The following is a 23,083-nucleotide window of genomic DNA, read 5'->3' as shown; positions in this document are numbered from 1 at the left end:
ATTAGTAGTGTGAATTGATGACGATTGTTTCTGAGGTAACAGACTTAAATGTGACAAACAACATAGTTGTGCTTTGTTACAGAAAAGCAATCCAGTTACACAGTTGTAGCAAAACTGTAGATACTGATTGAATTACTGTCTTAAAGTTGGCGTCTCAGTGGAAGCAGTGTTTTTTATGTTTTGTTTTTCTTCCGTTCAAGGAACATCCAACAGTAAACATTCATTTTTTAAGCAATGCCAAGAAAAGAAAGAAGAGAGAGTTCTCCAAGAAAAAACTACTTCTGTTCACACAAAGAGCAGGAGGAACAGACTGTCATTATCGAATAACCACAGCGTGCTGAATGAAATGGATCTGTCCTTCTTGGAAGCAGAGACCAGTGCAGTGTCACAGATAACTCAAGTGATAGACAGTGAAATCACTCCAAGCTCAAAAGTCTGCAACAGCCCTGAGAAACTCAAAGCAAAAGGTAGTGAAAATTAAATGTGTGTTATGTCCTTTTGTTGTATTGAGTCTCTTTATTTCAGTCTTCTTCTACTACTTCTTCGCTTTTACTTGTTGACTTTCCTAAGCCTTTCTGAATATTGTTCCCTGTTATCTTGTTATCATTCAGTTACTTGATTCATAATATAAATATTTTTTTAGCTTGATGAATATTTAGTAATAGTTCTGTTTTTCACTCAGAGTGTTTGAGATTGGCACCAGTTTTCACAAAGAAAACGACAAAAAAACTGAAACCAGATGCAGACAGTATCTTGGCAAAAAAGTCGTTTTTAGAAAGTGGAGTACCCGAAACACTCAAGAAGACTGTAGAACTGAGTCGCCTGTAAGTAATTCAGATCTTGATGTATGTTAAAACTGTGTGGTAACCCAAGTTCCTTTTTTTTTATTATTATTATTTTTTTTATTTTATTTTTTTTCCTTAGAAAAGAGCTTTGTTCAAAATCTCAGTCACATCTTAAGTTTGTTTACGTGCTTGTTGATTCCTCAACATTTCAGCTATGCTGTGATGCTTATCTTTTTACCCCTTCCATTATTCGTGGGCTGTCAATGAGAGATCGAGGTTAAATGTTCTTGATCCACCATAGAAACACTTGTGTTTATGCCTCAGATTTACTTCTTTTTCTGTGTAGTACATTTTTAGGCCATTTTACTCTGTCCATCTTTCTCCAGGGACTACGTTTCGTTCCTCACGTGCGATTCCAGAAGGCCTACAATGCATGCTCTGTCATAATCCCCCCATTGGATTCATAAATTTTCCAGTCATGTCTTTTTATAAAATGTTTTTATTGCTTAAGATTTTATGCTGTGTTGTAAAGGTTAAATTACGTGTTTGAATTGGTAGCACTGTCAAAAATAGTATAAATAGTTTCATAGTATAAACACACGTTGTATGTCAAAGTGCAAACTTTTTTAGGGAATAAGTGACTTTCAACCTTTCTTATGGTTCTTATTTGTTTCCCAATATATCTTAATTTTCTCCCCAAGGCCTTCTTTCTTTCTTAGGTCCATTTTGGTCGGTATGCTTTTAGTTCCATCTCTGGAGTAAACTTCCACTTATAAATTTTGCTTCTGAATGTATCCCTGTCTGATATGTTTATTACATCAATATTTATTTTTGTCAAAGCCTTCTTAACTTCAGTTACTCAGGATATTGATGCTTTAAGCGATGTCACATAGTCCAATAGACGCTTAGTTACTCTGTTCCCAGGTAATCTGCCTAGGTGGCCGTAGAACTTCATTTGTCGCTTTCTGATGTCAGTTTCAATGTTGGATACTTTTTCTGTTGTCTTGATAGTTTGCAGTCTGTATCCATCTTGTGTGTACCGTGGTCCCAGAATTTTTCCAATAATCTTTTTCTCCACTTTCCTAATTTCTTGTAAACCTAGTTTTCAATTCAGTGAGTGTGTTTCATTTGCATGTGTGACTCTCAGTTTGATTTCTGTGTTGTAGTGTCTAATATTGGTGCCTTTTGAGAGGCATTTTTTGTTATATCAATTTGAAACAAGTCTGGATGCTTTCTTGATTTTCTGCAATCTATTTTATTGTGTTAGTTTTTCAAGTCTTGTTGGTTCATTAATTTCAACAAGATATTTAAAGTGTTTGACTTTGTTGATTTCACCATAATTTGTTTTAAATTGCAAAATATCTAACTTCGATCACATGAATTTAGTCTTGTTAAAGAAGATTTGCAGGCCAAACTGCTCAGCACATTCTTTGAGAGTTTCGATTTGTTCTACTGATGTTTCATCACTGTCGGTTAGGATCACTAAGTCATCTGTAAATGCTAAATATGGAACATTCAGTGTTCCTTGACCTCTCCCTAGCTCGATTAGCTTCCAGAAGTTTTATTTTTTTAGTTCAGTTTCCCATTCCTTCAGTACTTTGTTGAAAAATATGTTGAATAATAGTGGCAGTTCCCATCTCCTTTTCTTACTCCTGTTTTAAATGAGAATGGTTCCAAAATTTTGTCTATAAATTTAATTTTTGGTTTGGTTTCTGACAGTGTTTGTTTGATCGCTTTTCGGGTTTTGGCGTCAGGTACGTGTTGGATTGTCTGTCTACAGAGTCGTATGATTTTTTTAAACTCAACAAATGTGCAGACTATTGATATCGACCTGATTGCTTTAATTTGTAAAATAGTTTCAAGATAACACATTTGTTCCAGGCATAATCTATTAGGTCGATAGCCTGCTTTGTAATCTGAAACTGTATGTTCTAGTTGTCGTTGTGCCCTCTTTAGGAGACACGCAGATAAAATTTTGTACATGACTGGCAAAAGTGAAATGCCTCTGAGTTGTTTGCATCTGATATCTCTCCCTTTGGATGAATAAGTGCACATTTCCAATCCTCTGGAATATTTTTTGCCGCGCGGTGTGGGGCGTCATGTCACGGACTGCGCGGCCCCTCCTGCCGGAGGTTCGAGTCCTCTCTCGGACGTGGGTGTGTGTGTTGTTCTTAGTATAAGTTAGTTTTAGTAGTTTGTAAGTCTAGGGACCAATGACCTAAGCAGTTTCGTCCCTTGGCAATTCACACACATTTGAAAATTTTGAATATTTTCTATCTGCCGAATTTCTTGGATGATTTTGACTGATTTCTTTTGTGAATAATTTAGAAATTTTGAGAAATATTTGCCTAATTCTTGACAATTCTCTTAGTTAGTGCCAGTTTTCCATTTTGTTTCCTGAAATAGAGGTTTCATGGAGTGTATCCTTTGATTTGATTTGCAAACGTTTTATAAAAGTCGTGTGTTTTGTGGTTCCTAAAATCGTCTTCAGTTTAGTTTAGCTGTTCATTAAAATATTTACTTTTAGTTTGTCTAAGTGTTTTAGCTGTTTGTTTTCTGACTTTGAAAAATTTGTTGTGTGGTTTCTGATTTGTCACAATTGTGTTTTAAGAGGGTTTGTTGTCACTTCTATTGCATTGTCACAATTTGAATTCGACCATGGGTGTTTGGATTTTTTCTTAAATGGGATCAGTGCTCTTGCTTTCTGTATAATTTTTGTTCGGATATCTCTTCAGTTGTTTGTAGATCGTTTTTCCCGTACTTCTGTAATTTTTTGATTCTTGGATTTTTTCAAACCAAATTTGAGAATTAGTGGTATTTTCCTTTGGTGTTTCGTTTTTGTTGTGAGTTTAATTTTGACTCTGGTAAGATAGTGGTCAGAATCTATATTTACCCCTCTGCGGACTTGTGGGCCTGAACATCATGTATTTCTTTTTGGAAATCATAGGAAACCGCAACATGGTATCTTTGAAATTTACCTTGCTGAAGGATCAGGGATCGCCATTTTTTTTGTTTCTTGGAGTTCTTTCAAAGTGATGTTGATATGATTTTTAGTTTGTTTTGTTGGCACAACTCAATGAGCTTGACACCATTCTTGTTCGTGAAATTAGTGTTCAGGGTAATTGCTGACTGTTTATGTATGTATATTTCCTCTCTTTGCCAATTTGTGCATTGAAATCACCAAGAACAATTTTTACGTCATCCTTCGGAATTTTGGACATTTAAGCTTCAAGTTTTTCCCCAAATTTTTCTGTCTTAACATTTTTTTTTATGTTGTCAGTGTAGGTAGGTGTGTGAACATTAAAAGTTGTATATGTTTTGTTATTGTGCTTAATTCGCATGGACGTTAGCCTGTTGCTGATTTGGTTTACATCTGTAACAGAGTCAACGGTGTCCTTATTCACAAAAAAAGGCCATGTCAAATAATACAGCTCCTTTGCATATCTTCTTATCTGTTTGGCATTTAAACATACGGTAGTTGTTGTAATCTGTTGTTTCCAAGTCGGTGAATCAAGTTTCTTGAAGTGCAAGGACTTGAATTGCCTATGTGTTGAGTTCTGTATTAAGATTCTGTAACTTACCAGTCCGAATAAGTGTTTGGATGTTAAAAGTGCCAATATATGTGTGAGATTATCGTGGAAATTTACCAGAGAACTCAGACTTCCTCTGTCATACGAGCCCAAGCTCCCCAGAAGCAGATATCTTGGTTGTGGCCACAGGGTGAGTGGATTGACCACCTGGAGTAATGTTAATATTACTTGTACGAATCATTCTGCTTGTAATTAGGTTCCATCTAAATCACGCAGCTCGGGTGAACCAAGGTTTTCTAATGAGGTGTTATTTCTCCCCTTCCTCCTTTCTCAACTGGGCTTGGAACTGGTTTAGCCAGAGTTTTACTACTACTACTACTACTACTACTATTATTTTGAGCCTCTGTTGTCTGTGAATTGAACACCTGATGAGGTTTACTACTATTACTACTACTACTACTACTACTACTACTACTACTATTATTATTATTATTATTTTGAGCCTCTGTTGTCAGTGAAGCGAACACCTGATGAGGTTTGAACATGTTTCATGGTGACTTGTTTTTCCACTCCTTTAATAAAGGTTTGTTAAGCCATAAGACCATGACCAGCTATATTATTTAGAAGCAAATTCCTTAAAGTAAGGTCAGTCTCAATATACAAATGTGCATGTAATAGTTAATTGTGCACTTGGCAGTCTGATTAATTAAAATGTGTGTGTTTTTCAGTGCAGAAGAACAGGAACAAGCTTTGCCTATATTTCCTGCCATCTCTCACATTCAGCAGCTGGACAGTGGAGATATTTGGAAGCTGCCTTGTGTTGTTTTGCCATTAAAGAATGGTGTACAAGAATTGAATGAAGGAAATTACAGCAGCAAGATTTGGTTACTAAGAGAACTTGTTGAACTTAATAAAGATTGTGTCATCGTAAACTGTAGAGAAAAGCACACATTTCCCTCTGATATTTTGTGCAAAATTGTATCAGACATTAAATCACAGAACTCGGATTTACCAGTTCGTAGGTTATTCAAAAATTTGGCAAATAAATACATTTTGGGGAAAGGAGGTGAGAACAAAGAACAAAATACTGACATAAGGAAAAAGAAGAAAAGACTTAGGAACAGAAAATCAAAACAGCATGAAATACAACAACTTCAAAAAATAAATGATCCTGAACCAACTATCAGCTGGTGTGAAAAATACAAGCCTGTAAATAGCAATGAAGTGTTAGGCACAAAAAGGATGGCTGTGCAACTGAAGAAGTGGCTTGAAAGTTGGAAGTTGCGTAGCAAGGATACAAAAAAGCAAAATAAGAAAATAAGAAATGGTATATTCTGAATTATTTTGACATTTTTGTAAAGTAGTATTTATTTTGTATTAAAAATTGTCATTATTTCTGCAGGTGCTTCAAGTAGTGATGAGGAATTTGAATATTCAGAATCAAGTGGCGGTTCTGATTTTAACAAAGCAGCTATATTGTTGGGTCCACATGGTTCTGGAAAAACAAGTTCTGTGTATGCAGTAGCCAATGAACTAGGATTTGAAGTAAGTTTGTGTAATTTTATTTTCTATAATGTAATAGTTTCTTACAAAAATTAGAATATTTAGGGAGTACACATATACTATATGACTGAATGAAGAAACATTGAAATTTGGAGAAGGAATGTTACTTTTGAATGAAAGATGATATTCCATATTAAATGCTATGAGAGACCATTGTGAATTTAGGAGGACAGGCGGTATGGCATGTTTTATTTTTGTCCATACTATATTGTTTACCAACATTTAATATTTCATTTTTGGCAGTTGTGTTTAGTTTGCACTTACTGTTAGCAGGTGGTGAGGTTTATAACTGTTGACGGTGATGACACAAAGAATTTGATTGCCACATACTGGATGGTGAGTTCCTGTTAAACAGTTGAATTCCTCCAGTTATGGTAATGTGATCTTTGAGCACTTTGATCTCTGAGTCTCCAGTGTATTGTGCAATATGAATAAAATTTTAGATGATTAAATTCAATTTGTAAGGCATGGAATCTCTTCCAGAAGACTTTTTTTATATTAGTGACCCCATTTGTCTTGGTGGGAAAAGCGTTTATAACAAACACTTTTCACTAGTTGATGGTAAAGGAGTCCCCCCTCCCCCGCCTATGCTGATGATGTAAAACACGTTCCACTGGATATAAGTGAGAGTGAAGGCTGCTTTTTGTTCGGTGGCTTGAGAATTGTTAGTTGAAGTAGCATTTCCGCTGATGAATTTAGAAATTTAGGTTGAGTTTTAGATACTGATCATGTAAATTTGTTGATTTAAGAGAATAGTGAACTAGGGAACAAACCCAATGATACTGCTGTCCTGTGGTGCTGAACATGAATTTAGCATTGTGGTGTGATAAAAACTTGCTTAATTACAGATTTGTCCTTTGTGTTTCAAAAAGATCCATGTGATTTCACAAGACTGTATCTCATACATGAATTAAGGCAGAAACTTGAGGTTAATTCTAACTTGCACATAAAAACTAAAAGTTTACTTTGGCACAAGCCGCAAGTTACAGGTTCAGGTGGTTGCCCACTGGCAACTCCTCAGAACAGCTAGTTTGCCAACCAGTTGTGTGTGAAGTCTAGCTGGAGATAACACAGCAAGAAAAGGAATTTTGTGTGTTTTGTTTCAACAGTTTCTTTCATTTTACCATTGGAGTCAAAGTTTTCTTGATCCCATGGTAAGTAATTCCTGTTTCTGGTCTGGCGAAGGGGGGGGGGGGGGGGCGCTTTGTAAAAGACTCCGCCTATGTGGCTTCCTGTCCAGCAACTTCAGGTGAACCACTACATCAAAAAGCAACAGCAATGAATGCAGTAACCCATACATCATTGCAAAAGTATGTGATGAGTTTGACTTTCTTCTGGGTGTTATATGCTCAGTGGAGGCCGCATTGACGATTTGTGAAAGCTAAATGAAAACTTTGCTTCTAAATGTAATTGTTAAAAGTACATTGAGGTAGTGTGTGCATCCATGTAAAACATACACCCTTGTAATATCAGCTGGCTCTTTCAAAATTAAAAACTTCATAGTCGTACATGTAAATTAAAATTTACCCCAAATTTCTGTCTTCCTACATGTAGAAGATGTAGTCTTGCAAAAGTGGTTAAAACCTCTTCTTTATTGAAGTCCTGGTGTTGTCTCAATACAACTTCCCTATGAGGTGTCTATATTTGAAAATTTTATATAAAAATGGGTGAGTTGTGTAACATAATGATATTGTAATGTGTACCTGAGTAGTTGCTACATCTCATTAGCTTTATGTGATCCAACAGCTACTTAAGCCTGATAATTCATTTTAGTTAGCATTTTGTTTGAGGATGTAATTTGCTCTCAGAATTGGAATGATGTGGTTTGGTGATGTAACGATGATCACTAAAAATGGATAGGAATTTAATTTGGCACTTTACAAAATGAAATGTGTACTAGCTAATAGCTTTAGTCATCACATAAACCACAAGGAAACTATGGTAATGATGTATGCAGCAGGTATATATGTTGGGTGACTAAGTGTGACACCTATACAAGAAACACTTGAGGAAAGGGATGAATTTTACAGTTTTGGAAACAGAATCAGGACTCAAGAAATATGTAGTAGCATTTTGCACAGTACAAAAGAGAAACTGCTGCTAACACCCAAAGATATAAATCTAATATGAGAGAGATTTATGTTAAACTACATTCGGACCACTACTCCCCATCCATAGGCCCTGGTGGGCCCCTTGGTACTGTCTGAGCATTGTCATCTTCTGCCAGTGACATCACTGGATGCCCTGTGGAGGGCTGTGGGTCAGCACCACTACTCAGCACGAGTGTAGAACATTGACAGATATGAAACAGTTAGAAGTCTTCGAAATGTTTTTGCGGAAACTATTGAAGTGCACGTGGATTGAACCACTGAGGTATGAAGGTTTCCTGCAACAAATACATGACAATTTGCCAAAAAAGAATATAATAAATTGAAGAGACAAAATGGTTGGGCATGTTTTAGAATGTGAGTCATAGCTACAAAATGCAGTTGAAGGATTGGTAGAAGTAAAGAATTGTGTAGATGGTTCTAAATATCAGTATATAAGATGGCTTCAAGACAATGTAGAATGCAGGAAAACTCACTGTAAAGGTCAAGTCAATTTTTCAGGTTGCCAAATTTAAGCGTAAGCCACATGCAACATCATTTGTGTGCCATATGTCATGTTACTGAGGAAAAGACTGCATTGACATGACTAGAACATTAGTTAACACAAGACTTTAGGGACACGAAAGAAATTGGTAGACGTGTGCATCATATTTAGGAAGCAATTGTGATACATATACACAATAACTATGATAGACCATGAAACAATAATATAAGTAATTCACCACTGACCAACTTAAATACAGGTAGGTAGTGGACAGCATTGCAGAAAGCCACCAAATCAGAAAATGCAGAACCACCCTTTGGTGTGAAAATGTAAATTAAAGTGTACATCAGCAGAACAATCGGTGCTTGAAAATGTTAAGAGACGTGCTGATGAAATGTCGGGAAGAAGAAATGTTAGTGGAGGTCAGCCATATGCCCAAGAATGTACGTCTGGTACTAGTTGGAGTCTATATATGACTGCTGTGAAATCCTGACTAATTTTAACAAATGTGAGAAGATTATTTAATTATACAGGGTGTCCCACATAAAACTGGTACACATCATGCCTGAGATTCAAGTAACAATGAACTAACAAAAAAAGAATAGATAATAGTAATGTCAAAAAACATGTAGTTGCCTCTTTATCAGAGATAGTGTTGCCACTTCACAAGCAATTTGACTAGAGATGATTAACCAGTACTTCAGGCATACCAGTTTAATAAGGGACAACCTTTTGTATGAACTTCTTTCTTGTGAGTATAATCTTACCACATTCTATATGAATGTTCTCTTACATATCCAGTTGCAATGTGAAGAGGGTAGAAAAATGGATCATTCATTGAAATTGCTGTACTGACAAAAAATTTCAGTTATCACAGTAGATGAGTACTACATTGGTACCTGTCTAAATAAATTCATTCACTGATTCCAATGTTTCTAAGGATATTGTCATATTGTTAGATTAGATTATATTTACTTTCATTCCAATTGATCCATAGTGAGGAGGCCCTCCAGGATGTAGAACATGTCAGAAAAACAACAATACATGACAGATATTTTCAACTAAATAAATAAGCTAATGTAACATTCCACAGGTCCCAAGTGGAATGATAGTCATTTTTAATGAACACTACATGAGAGGATCATTTTACAAATACTAATGCACTGACTTTAAAATAAAAAAGTTTATTTATTTATAAGGTAATAAACGTGTAATACAACTACTATAATACTTATTTACAATGAACACATTACTGCACTGAAATTGTGCAGTAGTTATATTGTACTTATATATACATACACACAAATCAGTTGGTTCTACTGAGAAATTCATCAATGGAAGAAGGAGTTGGCCGCCAATAAAACCTTTAGGCTTCTCTTAAACTGAATTCATTGGTTGTTAAACTTTGTATGGCTGCTGGCAAGTTATTGAAAATGTGTGTTCCTGAATAATGCACACCTTTTTGTGCAAGACTAAGTGACTTTAAATCCTTGTGAAGATTATTCTTATTTCTAGTACTGATTCCATGAATTGAGCTGTTGGTTTGAAAAAGTGATATATTTTTAATGACAAATTTCATTAAGGAATAAATATATTGGGAAGCAGTAGTTAGTATCGCTAGTTCCTTAAACAGGCTTCTGCAGGATGTTCTTGAGTTCACACCACATATATTACTGCATGTTTTTGTGCTTGGAAAACTTTAGCTTGGCTTGATGAATTACCCCAAAAAACAATCCCATATGACATTATGGAATGAAAGTAAGCATAGTATGCCAGCTTTTTCATTTTTATATCCCCTATGTCTGACACAATTCGCATTGCAAATAGAGATTTGTTAAGACGCTTCAGCAGTTCTGTGGTGTGCTTTTCCCAGTTGAATTTATTATCAAGCTGTAATCCCAAGAATTTAACACTGTCCACTTCTTCTATCTGCTTGTCATTGTATATTAAGCATATATTCGTGGGACACCCCTTACAAGTTCTGAACTGCATGTAGTGTGTTTTTTCAAAGTTTAGTGACAAAGAATTGGCTAGGAACCAGTGATTAATGTCCACAAATATTTTATGAGCTGATCTTTCTAAGAGTACACTTGATTTGCTATTTATTGCAGTGTTCGTGTCATCGGCAAACAAAACGAACTTGGCATCTGGTAATGTTACTGATGAAAGGTCATTGATATACACAAGAAAAAGGGCCCTAAAATGGAACCTTGTGGGACCCCACATGTAATTAGTTCCCAGTTGGATGATGCCTGATAGCATGTTACATGTCTCTTTCCTAATAACACCCTTTGTTTCCTGCCAGATATATAAGATTTGAACCATTTTGCAGCATTTCCTGTTACACTATAATATTCTAATTTGCTTAAAAGGATATTGTGATTTACGCAGTCAAATGCCTTTGACAGATCACAAAATATACCAGTCGTCTGCAAGTTTTTTATCTAACGAATTAAGTACATTTTCACTGTAAATGTAGATAGCCTTCTCAATACCAGAACCCTTTAGAAATCTGAACTGTGACTTTGACAGTACGTTATTTGAGATAAGATGGTTATAAAGCCGACTGTACATTACTTTTTCTAAAATTTGAGAATGCTGGCGAAAGTGAAATTGGATGGAAATTTGATGCTATTTCTTTATCTCCCTTTTTAAACAGTGGCTTAACTTCAGCATATTTTAACCATTCAGGAAATATTCCACTGATAAGCGACTGATTACACAGATAGCTTAATGTTACTTAACTCAGAATCACATTCTTTAATTAGCTTTGTTGATGTTTCATCATACCCACTAGATGTTTTTGATTTTAAAGATTTTATGATGGACATTATTTCTGCTGGGGTAGTGAGGATCAAATTCATATTATGGGAGTTACTTGAAATGTCTGGTTTGAGGTATTCCATAGCAACATCTACAGAACCTGACAACTCCATCTTTTCAGTAACAGTTATAAAATGTTTGTTAAAATGTTCTGCAACACTATACACATCTGTCACCAATGTATCATTTACTCTTAATGCAATTTGTCCCTCTTCATGTCTGGTTCTATTGGTCTCCTCCTTCACTATATCCCATATAGTCTTTATTTTGTTATCTGATATGACTATCTTTTCCTTGTAATATATTTGCTTTGATGTCCGTGTTACAGTCTTTAATATTTTGCAGTATTTCTTGTAATGTGCTATAGCATCAACATCGGAATTGTTTTGGATTGACAAATACAGTTTTCCTTTTGTTTTACAAGATACCCCTATTCCTTGAGTAATCCATGGCTTCTTTGTAGACTTTTCTCTAACCTTGGTAAGTTTTGGGGGAAAACTGTTCGAATAAGGTAAGCACTTTATTAGCAAAAGTGTTGTATTTTTCATTCATGCCATGAGCACTGTAAACATCAGTCCAGTGAATGTCTCTGAGGAGTGTCCTAAAATAATCAATTTTTGGCTTACTGATTACCCTCTTGAGCTCAGATTTAACAGATTTTATATCCTGTTCAGTATTAACATTTAACAGAAGGAACTGCATGTCATGATCTGAGAGCCTTCACAGTCAAGTCCAAATCTGAAAGCCGGATCATCAAGGAAGTACAGCACTTAGCACAGAAAGCACCTTTATTACGGACACCAACTTACGAACTGAACAGAACTGTCCCCTGAAGGGAGAGCGTTGCTCTTTATACAAACATGGAGTATTCCAGAATATGCAAACATTTCAAAAAGCAGAAGTTACTCATACATTCTGGAAATAAGTACTAAATAACAAATATTTCCTGTTGATCAGATTTGAACAGTTGACCCACCAGCAATTCTAAGCGCTACTCTACAGTGCATGCAGCACAGTTTGGGGCCATGCCCCTCTCCTGGATGAACAGTGACACACTTTTTCAGAAGTTTTCATTGGAGTCAATTGCAGCATCCTAGATCCTGATCTTATCAGTTGTCCTCTGTATGGCAATGCTTTAGGATCCTAGCATTTGAGTCATGTTTTCACATACTTTTCACTATGGTGAGCATTATAGGTAGCCCCTCCCATTGAAGCTTTGTGATCATTGAGTGAGCATTCAGTTTCCTTGAACGAGAAGCTCCATAGTCTGTACCTCAGCTCTGTAGTGGGACTTCACATAAATGACATGAATGACATCTGCGATTTTGTCATCTAGATGTTTTAGTAACTTTTCTGGTAGTCTCACTTTCTACCACTGTAAAAAAAACCTACCAGGTCTTGTGGAGTGTTACCTCAGTCACCAGTATTTGACATTATAGGGCTCTCTGTCTTGCTCCATGGCGTTCAGGGACCATATGCAAGCCAGCTGTCTTGCTTTCTTGGTCCTGATGGTTCACATTGTCTGTCTAAGTATTGTCCAGCTTCACTGTTTAACTGAGCTTCTAGATTGATGTCTGGAACTTGTCCTGAAGACTGTGGGACAACATCAACAACAAACACCCAGAGCGATCTTTGTCATCTGTGCATGTTGTAATAGCTTTGTCATTCTGGCGCTCCGTTCTTCCACAGTCCGACTGGTTGTGATGCCTACCAGAAGCCCCATTTGAAAATAACATGAGAACTACATTTCGTTAAAACATTGAATAGGACTGGTGTGATGGTTGACACATTGCGGTGTAATAGTTGTTGAACACTTGCAATTTTCTTTGCAGTAGCCTACAACGTGTCCAAACCATCCACATTGGAAACAGACGTGTGTTGTCCTCTAAATGTCTGTTCTTCTGTGGAGCTTTTTACTTGGTGAAGGTATTTGTTGAACCTGCATCATTCGGATGCTGAGTTATCATTTGATGGTGGTGGAGGAAGTCCAAGTTAGCAGAATCTATTCTTGGTGCGTTCGACTGGTAGTGGAGATGGGTGTTAAAGATTTATTCTTCAACGTTCTCTGTTTCCTCCTGACGTGATATTGGCATTCATAGCTGCTATCTCTTGTGTTCAGTCTGACATTTCTGGCTGCCATAAACTACTGTATCTCTTCTTTTACTATCTGGTGTATGAGACAGTTGAGGCCATGGTTATCTTCCACAGCTGCCACAGTTCTGGAGTCATACTTCCTTCCTTTTCTCCCATTCTTTTTTGTTGTGTTTTCTTGGTGCACTGGCACTGTTTGGCTAATTCCTCTGTTGTAGTGACATCCTTTAACAGAAGAGCTTGGTAAATGTTTTCTGTGAGACTCCTTTCAGCAAACTATCATCATGTACTTCCCGGCCTTCTTTGATGTTTGAATTTGAGTATTTATTGCCAATAGTTGCATGGTCATACAGTGCATGTACCCAATGTTGTCTGCTGTAGTGTACTTCCAGTGCCACCACCCTTATTATTGCCAGTCCAGTTTTTTGATGTTGTCTTATTGCAAAGTCCATACCTTGTTTCAAGTGGAAATTAAAATGTGAAATGTTGTTTTCATGGGTATAATGGATAAGATATAACTAGTTTTTCAAGGCATTCACATTCTCAGGTGAAACACTTATGCATACATGTGTTTTAAAGTGGACTCGAACCATACTTTATTGGTTAAGAACTGTAAACTAAAACTGAAGAATTTGCAAAAAGGTTGTAGAAGGGACCTTGAATGTACCAGAGGCTGTTGAGAATTTCAAAGGCAGCATTAGGAGACAAACAGGGAAAGGAATACACCAGAAGACACATGGGATTAGCATTGAGAGGGGTAATAGTGACGGCTGCAGAATCAAAGTGGTAAAAAAAGCAAGGCATGATAGAAATCCATAGATATGAAAGGAGAAAATGTAAAAATGCAGGAAATTGAGAGGACAAAAAGGAATAAAAAATCAAAAAATGAGATGGACGACAGGAAGTGCAAAATGGTTAAGTACTAGTGACCAGAGCTAGGAATATATCGAAGGGCTATAGAAGGGACATGAACTTGAAGCCAGTGTTAGAAAAGAAAGAAAAGATAAATGAATGTGAGAGGGAAGACACAATACTGTGAACAGAATTTGACAGACTACTGAAGGTCGAAACAAGACTCCTGGAATAGATGTGCCCTCAGCTTCTTAACTGCTGATATCCATGAGAGGGCCAGCCATGACTAAACTATTCCACCGGTGTGCAAGATATGTGAGACAGGAGAAATACTCTCAAGATTTCAAGCATTTAATAACAATTCCAAATAAAGTAAGTGCTGACAGATGTGACTCTTAGCAAACTATCAGTTTGTAAGTCATGATTGCAAAATACTGTTACGAATTATTCACAGAAGAATGGAAAAAGTAGTAGAAGCCAATCTCAGGGAGATCAGTTTGGATTCTGGAAAAATGTTGGAACGCACAGGACAATGCTGACCCTACGACTTCCGTTAAGCCAGGTGAAGGGAAGGCAAACCTATATTTTTAGAATTAGTATATTTGGAGAAAGCTTTTGACATTGTTGACTGGATATGATCTTTTAATTTGTGAAGGTACCAGGGAGTGAAAATTCATGTACAACCTGTACTTCTGTGAAAGGAATCTGTGGTTGAGAAAGGAGTGAGACTGGATTGTAGCCTACCCCCAGTGGTATTCAATCTGTTCATTGAGCAAACTGTAAAGTAAAGCAAGGAAAAAATGGAGACGCCAAAGTTCAGGGAAAACAAATAGAAAAGCTTTGAAGTTTGCTGGTGACATTGTAATTCTGGCAGAGACAGCAAAGGACTTGGAAGGTGCGATGTTCCTCTCGTCCTTTCCTGTCGTATCGCGTGGCAAAGTCAAGTTGATCAGGAGCTTAGCCTTCCTGTTATTTAATCTTCCTCACCTCATTATCTCAGCACAGTCGCCAATCTTTTCTGATCAAACTTCTGTTTTCGAAGTGCTGCAATTACTGCTGGAAGTTGTATGAGTACAAACAAAAACATCCAACTCTTGAAATCAATGCTTGGTTTCACATTGACAGTCTCTTGTATATTATATGTGCTGTGTTGGCAGAAGAGCCAACACCATGTTACTAGAGGAGGCCGAAATGCACGTGTTTTAGCCCACGCAGGCTGGCGTGAGGAGGGATGGACTACACTGACGTGAGGTCTGGAACATGACAAGGAATTAGAATTCAGAAAAGTTGACGTAATTAGTTTGATACTTAACTTTAATCCATTAATGATGGACATCGCTCTTAACGGTACGTGATTCACAATATTATCTGTTCAGAATACATTCTTGAAGTAACTGAATATGGCACCTTGCTAGGTCGTAGCAAATGACGTAGCTGAAGGCTATGCTAAACTGTCGTCTCTGCAAATGAGAGCGTATGTAGTCAGTGAACCATCGCTAGCAAAGTTGGCTGTACAACTGGGCCAAGTGCTAGGGAGTCTCTCTAGACTAGACCTGCCGTGTGGCGGCGCTTGGTCTGCAATCACTGCTAGTGGCAACACGCGGGTCCGACGTATACTAACGGACCGCGGCCAATTTAAAGGCTAATACCACCTAGTAAGTGTGGTGTCTGGCGGTGACACCACAATATGCTTGTTTATAATAAATGTGCATTAGAAAGCTGTTACATTAGTTGAAACTTCGCAAAATCATTGATAAGGACAAAACCCGAAAACCTTCTGTCTTATTCAGGAGATTCCAGTTGAGTGTGTGTATATTACAAGTTTTCTCTTATCCCCTTGACATCATAGGTTTTGTCATGGTCACTCTTCCTCTTATGACACACACCATGTCTCCAAGGCAGGAAGCAAAGATATGGAATAAACTTCTCGAGCAGCAAGTGCTGCGAATGTGGTAAGATGTTTATTGTCGTCCCACTTGCAGATACACTGATACATGCATGTAAATAAAACATTCATACAAGTAGTTTGTCTAATTCATTATGAAAATGACTTTTGATGGGGGAAATCATCTTTTGTTGATTAGAAAAATGCTTGTGCAGTACATCACTTCGTCAAACTGATATATTACACTACAAAGTGCAGTTGAATGAAATAGGCAATGCCTCAGTAGGATGATATAAGATGACAGTTAAGAAAAGAAAAACAATTTAGTCGAATTAAATCAGGTGACACTGAGGGAATTAGATTAGGAAATGAGACACTAAAAGTAGAAGATAAGTTCTGCTATTTTGGCAGTAAAATAACGTACGATGGCTGAAGTAGAGAGGATATAAATGTAGAATGGCAATGGCAAAGAAAAGTGTTGTTGATCATTAAATATAAATTTAAGTGTATAGAAATCTTTTTCTTCAGGTATGTGTGTTGAGTGTAACCTTGTATAGAAGTGAAACATGGATGATAAGCAGTTCAGACAAGAAGAGAAATCTTGAAATGTTGTGGTGCAGAAGCTTGCTGAAAATTAATTGGGTAGACTGCATAACTAATGTGAAGGTACTAAATAAAATTGAAGAGAAAAGAAATTTGTGGCATAACTTGACTAAAAGAATGGATTGATTAATACGATTAGGTCAGATTCTGAGATATCAAGGTAATTTTGAATTTAGTAATAGTGATGTGTGGCAGGGTAAAAATTATAGAGGGAGACCAAGAGATGCGTACAGTAACCAACTTCAAATGAATGCAGGTTGCCGTATTTGTTTGGAGATGAAGAGACTTGCATGGGATGGAGTAGCATGGAGAACTGCATCAAACCAGTCTTTGACTGAAGATGACGACAATGTTGACAACGATAACAAGAACAGCAGGTGACATGTGGCCTGTAATGAGAAAGTGTCATGCTGATTTCTCTATTGGCAAAAGATTCCAGAATAGTCCCCCATTCGGATCTCTGGGAAGGGATTGCCAAAGGGGAAGGAACCATGAGAAAAAGATTGAATAACCAATGAAAGGATAATATTCTACAAGTTGGGGCATGGAATATCAGAAGTTCGAACGTGGTAGAGAAATTAAGAAATCTGAAGGCTCAATCTAGATATAGTGTGGGTCAGTGAAAGGAAATAGAGAGAAGACCAGAAATCCTTGTCAGATGAGTATAGGGTGATACCAACAACAATAGAAAATAACAGGAGTAGGATTCGTTATGAATAGGGAGGTAGGGCAGAGAGTTTGTTACTGTGAACAGCTCAGTGATAAGGTTCTTCTCATCAGAATTGACAGCAAACCATCACCTACAACAAATTTTTAGGTATACATATCGATGTTGCAACCTGAAGATGAAGAGATAGAGTAAGTATGTGAGGAGGTTACTGAATGGGTAATTCAGTATGTAAAGGGAAATGAAAATCTAATACTCTTGGGCAATTGGAATGCGGTTCGGGGGATGGAGTAGAAGTAGTATTATGGAAGAATATGGGCTTGGTACTAGGAGTGAAAGAAAAGAAACATTAACTGACTTCTGCAATAAATTTCATCTAGTAATAGCGTATACACTGTTTAAGAATCACAATTTACTAGTGACGAAGAGTAGGATGAAGTTTGAGATTAGCCGGGAAAAATCAATTTGGAAAGAAATGGGATATGGAAGTACTAGGGAATAAGGAGATATGCTTGAAGTTCACTACAGCTATAGTTACTGCAATAAGGTAGGCAGTTCAGTTGAAGGGGAATGTACATTTATAAAAAAGGACACTCACAGAAATTGGAGAGAAAAACATAATTACAGTGAAGGTAACTCCAAAGAAACCTTAGTTAACACAAGCAATACTTCAGTTGATCACTGTAAGAAGGAAGTATAAAACTATTCAAGGAAATCCAGGAATGCAGAAATACAAGTCACTTACAAATGAAATAAACAGGAAGTGCAGAGAAGCTAAGACGAAATGGCTACAGGAAAAATGGGAAGAAATCTAAAATGAAATGATTGTCGGAAGAACTGACTCAAGAATATAGAAAAGTCAAAAGAACCTTTGCTGAAATTAAAATCAAGTGTGGTAACATTAAGAGTGTAATGTGAATTCCACCATTAAATGCAGAGGAGAGAGCAGATAAATGGAAGGAGTACATTGAAGGCCTCTATGAGGGAGAAGATCTGTCTGATGACGTGATAGGAGAAGAAACAGGAGTCAATATAGAAGAGATAGGGGATTCAGTATTAGAATTAGAACTTAAAACAGCTTTGACGATTTCTGGGGAATAAGGCAGGAGGGATAGACAACATTACATCGGCATTTGTAAAATTGTTAGAAGAAATGGCAACAAAATGACTTTTCACATTGGTGTGTAGAATCTACGAGCCCGGCAATGTGCTATCTGACTGTCATTGCACAATCGGCTTAACAGCTAATCCATCCAAGTTTACTGACCAAATAATGTACAGAAGAATGGAAAAGAAAATTGAGGATATGTTAGATTACAGTCAGTTTGGCTTTAGGAAAGGTAAAGGCACCAGAGAGGCAATTCTAACATTGTAGTTGATAACAGAAGGAAGACTGAAGAAAAAGCAAGACATGTTCATAGGATTTGTCAACCAGGGAAAAGCCTTCGACAGCGTAAAATAGTGCAAGATGTTTGAAATTCTGAGAAAAATAGCCGTAAGCTACAGGCAAAGACAGGTAATAAACAATATATACAAGAACCAAGAGGGAATAATGATACACAGTTCATGGAAATAACACATATAGCACCTTACAGTATTCAGGCAGGTTCATACAAGGCAGGGAAGCTTATTAATGCGAACAGGATACAGAGCTTTAAGTGAAGCCTAGAAGAGGTAGAATGGGATGAAGTATACACAGAAAATGATGCTGATGACAAATTCAATTTATTCCACCATAAAATTGTCTCAATATTTGAGAGTTTCTTTCCTGAAACGTTATCCATAAAAGCCTTTACAAAGTCAAGTAAGCCATGGATTACTAAGGGAATTAAGATATCGTGTAAGAGGAAGAGGGAAATACATGGACAGGCCAGAATAAGTCAGGATCTGAGGTTACTTGCTTATTACAAAAGATACTGTAATATTTTAAGGAAAGTCATTAAGAAGTCGAGAAGCTTACGTGTTTTGACAGGAATTAATATTGCGGATAATAAGATTAAAACTATATGGAATATTGTCAAACGGGAGACGGGGCAGCCTGACAGTGCACAGCATACCATAACAATGAAGCTAAATGATGTTGTAAGTGATAATTCACAAGTTGCAAGTATTTTTAACAATAACTTTCTGAATGTAACTGCAAAAATAGGGTTAAGGGGTTCAGTTGAAGAAGCAAAAAAATATGTAAAAATGTCATTCCCCAGGACTTTAGGCCTTTAGAAATAGCACCAACATCCCCCACTGAAATTAAGGGAATTATAAATATACTGAAAAACAAGAGCTCATGTGGTGTTGATGGAGTCTCTAGCAGAATTTTGAAGTGTTGTTCTAATTTAATAAGTGGAGTCCTTAGCGATATATGTAATGCTTCGCTGGCACAGGGAATTTTTCCAGACAGATTGAAATATGCAATTGTCAAACCTCTTCATAAGAAAGGGGACAAGAGTGAGTTAAATAATTATAGACCAATCTCATTTCTGACTTCTTTTTGTAAAATATTCAAAAAAGTTATGTATTCAAGAGTAGTCTCACATTTAAGTGAAAATAATTTACTCAACATGTCGCAGTTCGGATTCCAGAAGGGTTTCTCGACTGAGAATGCTATCTACACATTCACCCATCAAACAGTACAAGCCATAAATAACAAATTATCGCCAGTTGGTATTTTTTGTGATCTCTCCAAGGCATTTGACTGTGTGGATTATGTCACACTCTTAGAAAAACTCAGGTTTTATGGAATTAAAGGCTATACACACAGCTGGTTTGAATCATACTTAATGAACAGAAAGCAAAAAGTTGTGCTGAACAGCACAAATGATGTTGGGAGGGTGGTAAATTCTAGTGAATGGGGAGTTATCACAAAGGGAGTACCACAGGGTTCAATTTTAGGTCCTCTGCTGTTCATAATTGATGTGAATTACCTCCCACTTAACGTTCAACAAGCGGAACTAGTACTTTTTGCCGATGACAGGAGTGTTATAATAAATCCCATTCCACAAAAAGCAGCTGAAGATATTGTTAAGGAAGTCTTTCAAAGAATTATTAAGTGGTTCTCAGAAAATGGACTCTCCCTTAATTTTGAAAAAATTCACTATATCCAGTTACGTACACCGAATAGAGTCATACCGACAATTGATGTAGCGTATGAACAGGGCTCAGTTAACAGGGTAGATTTCTCCAAATTTTTGGGTCTTCACATTGATGACAACTTGAACTGGAAGAAGCATATTACTGAGCTTCTCAAACAACTAAGTTCAGCTTCTTTCGCTCTTCATATAATTGCTAGTCTTGGTAATAAACACATCAGTCTCTTAACGTACTTTGCATATTTCCACTTTATAATGTCTTATGGAATAGTTTTCTGGGGTAACTCACCACTTAGACATAAAGTATTGATTGCACAAAAGAGAGCAGTGAAAATAATTAATAGTGTTCACCCAAGGACATAATGTAGGCACCTTTTCAAGGAGTTAAGCATTTTAACTGCACTATCAGAGTACATAGATTCACTAATGAAATTTGTTACAAATAATCCATCTCAGTTTGCGAAGAACAGTGATGGTCATACGTACAACACTAGAGGGAAAAATGACCTTTCTTATCTGTTATTGAAGCTGTCAATTGCTCAAAAAGGAGTACATTATTCAGCAACAAAAATCTTTGATCATTTGCCCAGCAACATAAAAGTGTCTGGCAGGTAGCAGATCAAGTTTTAAATGTGGCTTAAAATCATTTCTTTTGGACAACTCCTTCTACTCCATGGGCGAGTTTCTGATTCAGAAATGGTAAAAGAAAAAGAAAAAAAAAGAAAGAAAGAAGTACCTCTAAATGTAGTTGCATGAGAACCAAGAATTTCAGTAATATTAGTATTAGCACTATTCTTGTGTGTGTGTGTGTGTGTGTGTGTGTGTGTGTGTGTGTGTGTGTGTTTATATATCTTGTAATCTGACCTGTTCCACATCATATCGATAAAATGATCTACGGGACATGACATAACTAAAACTAATAAGAATGGGAGATGAAGAACAAATTACTCTGATTAAGAAGTGTGTAAGACAGGGATGTAGTCTTTCTCCCCTACTTGTCAGTCTAGACATCAAAGGGGCAATGCTGGAAATGAAAGAAAGGTTGAAGAGTGGAATTAAAATTCAAGGTGAAAGGATATCAATTATATGATTCGCTTATGTCGTTGCTATCCTGAGTAGAAGTGAAGAAGTGTTACAGGATCTGCTGATTGGAATGAACAGTCTAATGAGTACAGGATATGGATTTAGAGTAAATCGAAGAAAGCTGAAAGCAGTGAGAAATAGCAGAAATGAGAAAAGTGAGAAACGTAACATCAGGATTGATGATCACGAAGTAGATGAAATTAAGGAATTCTGCTACTTAGGCAGCGAAATAACCCAAGACGGTTGGAGCAAGGAGGACATAAAAAGCAGAGTAGCACTGGCAAAAAGGGCATTCCTGACTAAGAGAATTTTACATGTATCAAATATAGGCCTTACTTTGAGGAAGAAATTACTGAGAATGTACATTTGGAGCACAGATTTGTATGGTAGTGAATCATGGACTGTGGGGAAACCCCCAACAGGACAGGATGGAACAGAATCAAAGCATTTGGGATTTGGTGCTACAGAAAAATGTTGAAAATTAGGTGGACAAATAAGGTAGGAATGAGGAGGTTCCCCGGAGAATTGGAGAGGAAAGCAATATATGGAAAACACTAACCAGAAAAAGGGACAGGACGGTAGGATATATGTTAAGATATCGAGGAATAACTTCCTTGGTGCTGGAGGGAGCTGTAGAAGGTAAAAACTGTAGAGGAAAACAGCTGTTGGAATACACCCAGCAAATAATTGAGGATGTGTGCTGCAGTTGCTGCTTTGAGGTTAAGAGGTTGGCATGGGAGAGGAATTCGTGGTGGGTCGCTTCAAACAAGTCAGAAGACTGATTCAGTGTCGTAGGTTTTTTGCAGTGCTGTGACAAGGGAATTAGTACTCAGAATAGTAAATTAGATTTGTTTATAGTCCCATGCTAGTAGGAAATAGGGGTCTTATGTGTTAGCACAAAGCAGTGTTGCATAGTGTTCTAATAAAAAAAAAGTTACCTTACCAGCACCTTACCCAAAACCATAAAAATTGTTGTGAATGTTACTGTGGATATCTTTAGTAACCATACTTTGCAGTCTGGACTGGGATATATCTATTTTGTTGGGAGATTTCTAATAGTAAATAGCTGAAATGTTAGAAGTATATGGGCAAATAGTAATTGGTAGAATCACTATAGATGTGGGATCACTGACACACACACTGGCTAAGAATCTACCACCACTTGTCAAGTCAGTCATAGGGCTTTGTGAAACATGCCCAGGGCCCTATCCACCATTGATGTAACAGATTTCGTGAAACACTGTCATTGGTTTTTGTGTTCATGACTGACTAGCCAAAAAGACTTTCATTGCCTTTCAGGAGTATCATTTTGTGTTCTAAGATGTTAATGAGCCAGAGTATTAGGAGATATGCACTTATTTCATCTAATATTTGGTTGTGGGACATTTGTGACATTTTATTTCCAGTGGCAGTTAAGGTGTCATTGAAGATTTGAGACTGAAGTAAGATTCTGACCATACTGAGATTTACATTCACCTCTTTTTTGTCTGTTAACTGCCGTAATCACCTCAATAAATATGTTG

General features: G+C 36.9%; 1 protein-coding gene across 3 annotated transcripts in view; it reads left to right on the top strand.

Annotated features, from left to right (window-relative positions):
• The window catches only part of LOC126251803 (ATPase family AAA domain-containing protein 5), a 136,730-nt gene that overhangs the window by 79,553 nt on the left and 34,094 nt on the right, over positions 1–23,083 (top strand). For all 3 annotated transcript variants that reach the window (XM_049952443.1, XM_049952442.1, XM_049952444.1), the window contains 4 exons: positions 201–467; positions 683–824; positions 5,044–5,642; positions 5,718–5,860. In XM_049952443.1, the coding sequence (XP_049808400.1) occupies positions 201–467; positions 683–824; positions 5,044–5,642; positions 5,718–5,860 (1,151 nt within the window). The remainder of the gene's footprint in view (positions 1–200; positions 468–682; positions 825–5,043; positions 5,643–5,717; positions 5,861–23,083) is intronic.

Source organism: Schistocerca nitens, chromosome 4 (genome assembly GCF_023898315.1).
Source record: "Schistocerca nitens isolate TAMUIC-IGC-003100 chromosome 4, iqSchNite1.1, whole genome shotgun sequence".
Classification (NCBI taxonomy): Eukaryota; Metazoa; Arthropoda; class Insecta; order Orthoptera; family Acrididae; genus Schistocerca; species Schistocerca nitens.
This window is presented reverse-complemented; position numbering and strand designations above follow the sequence as displayed.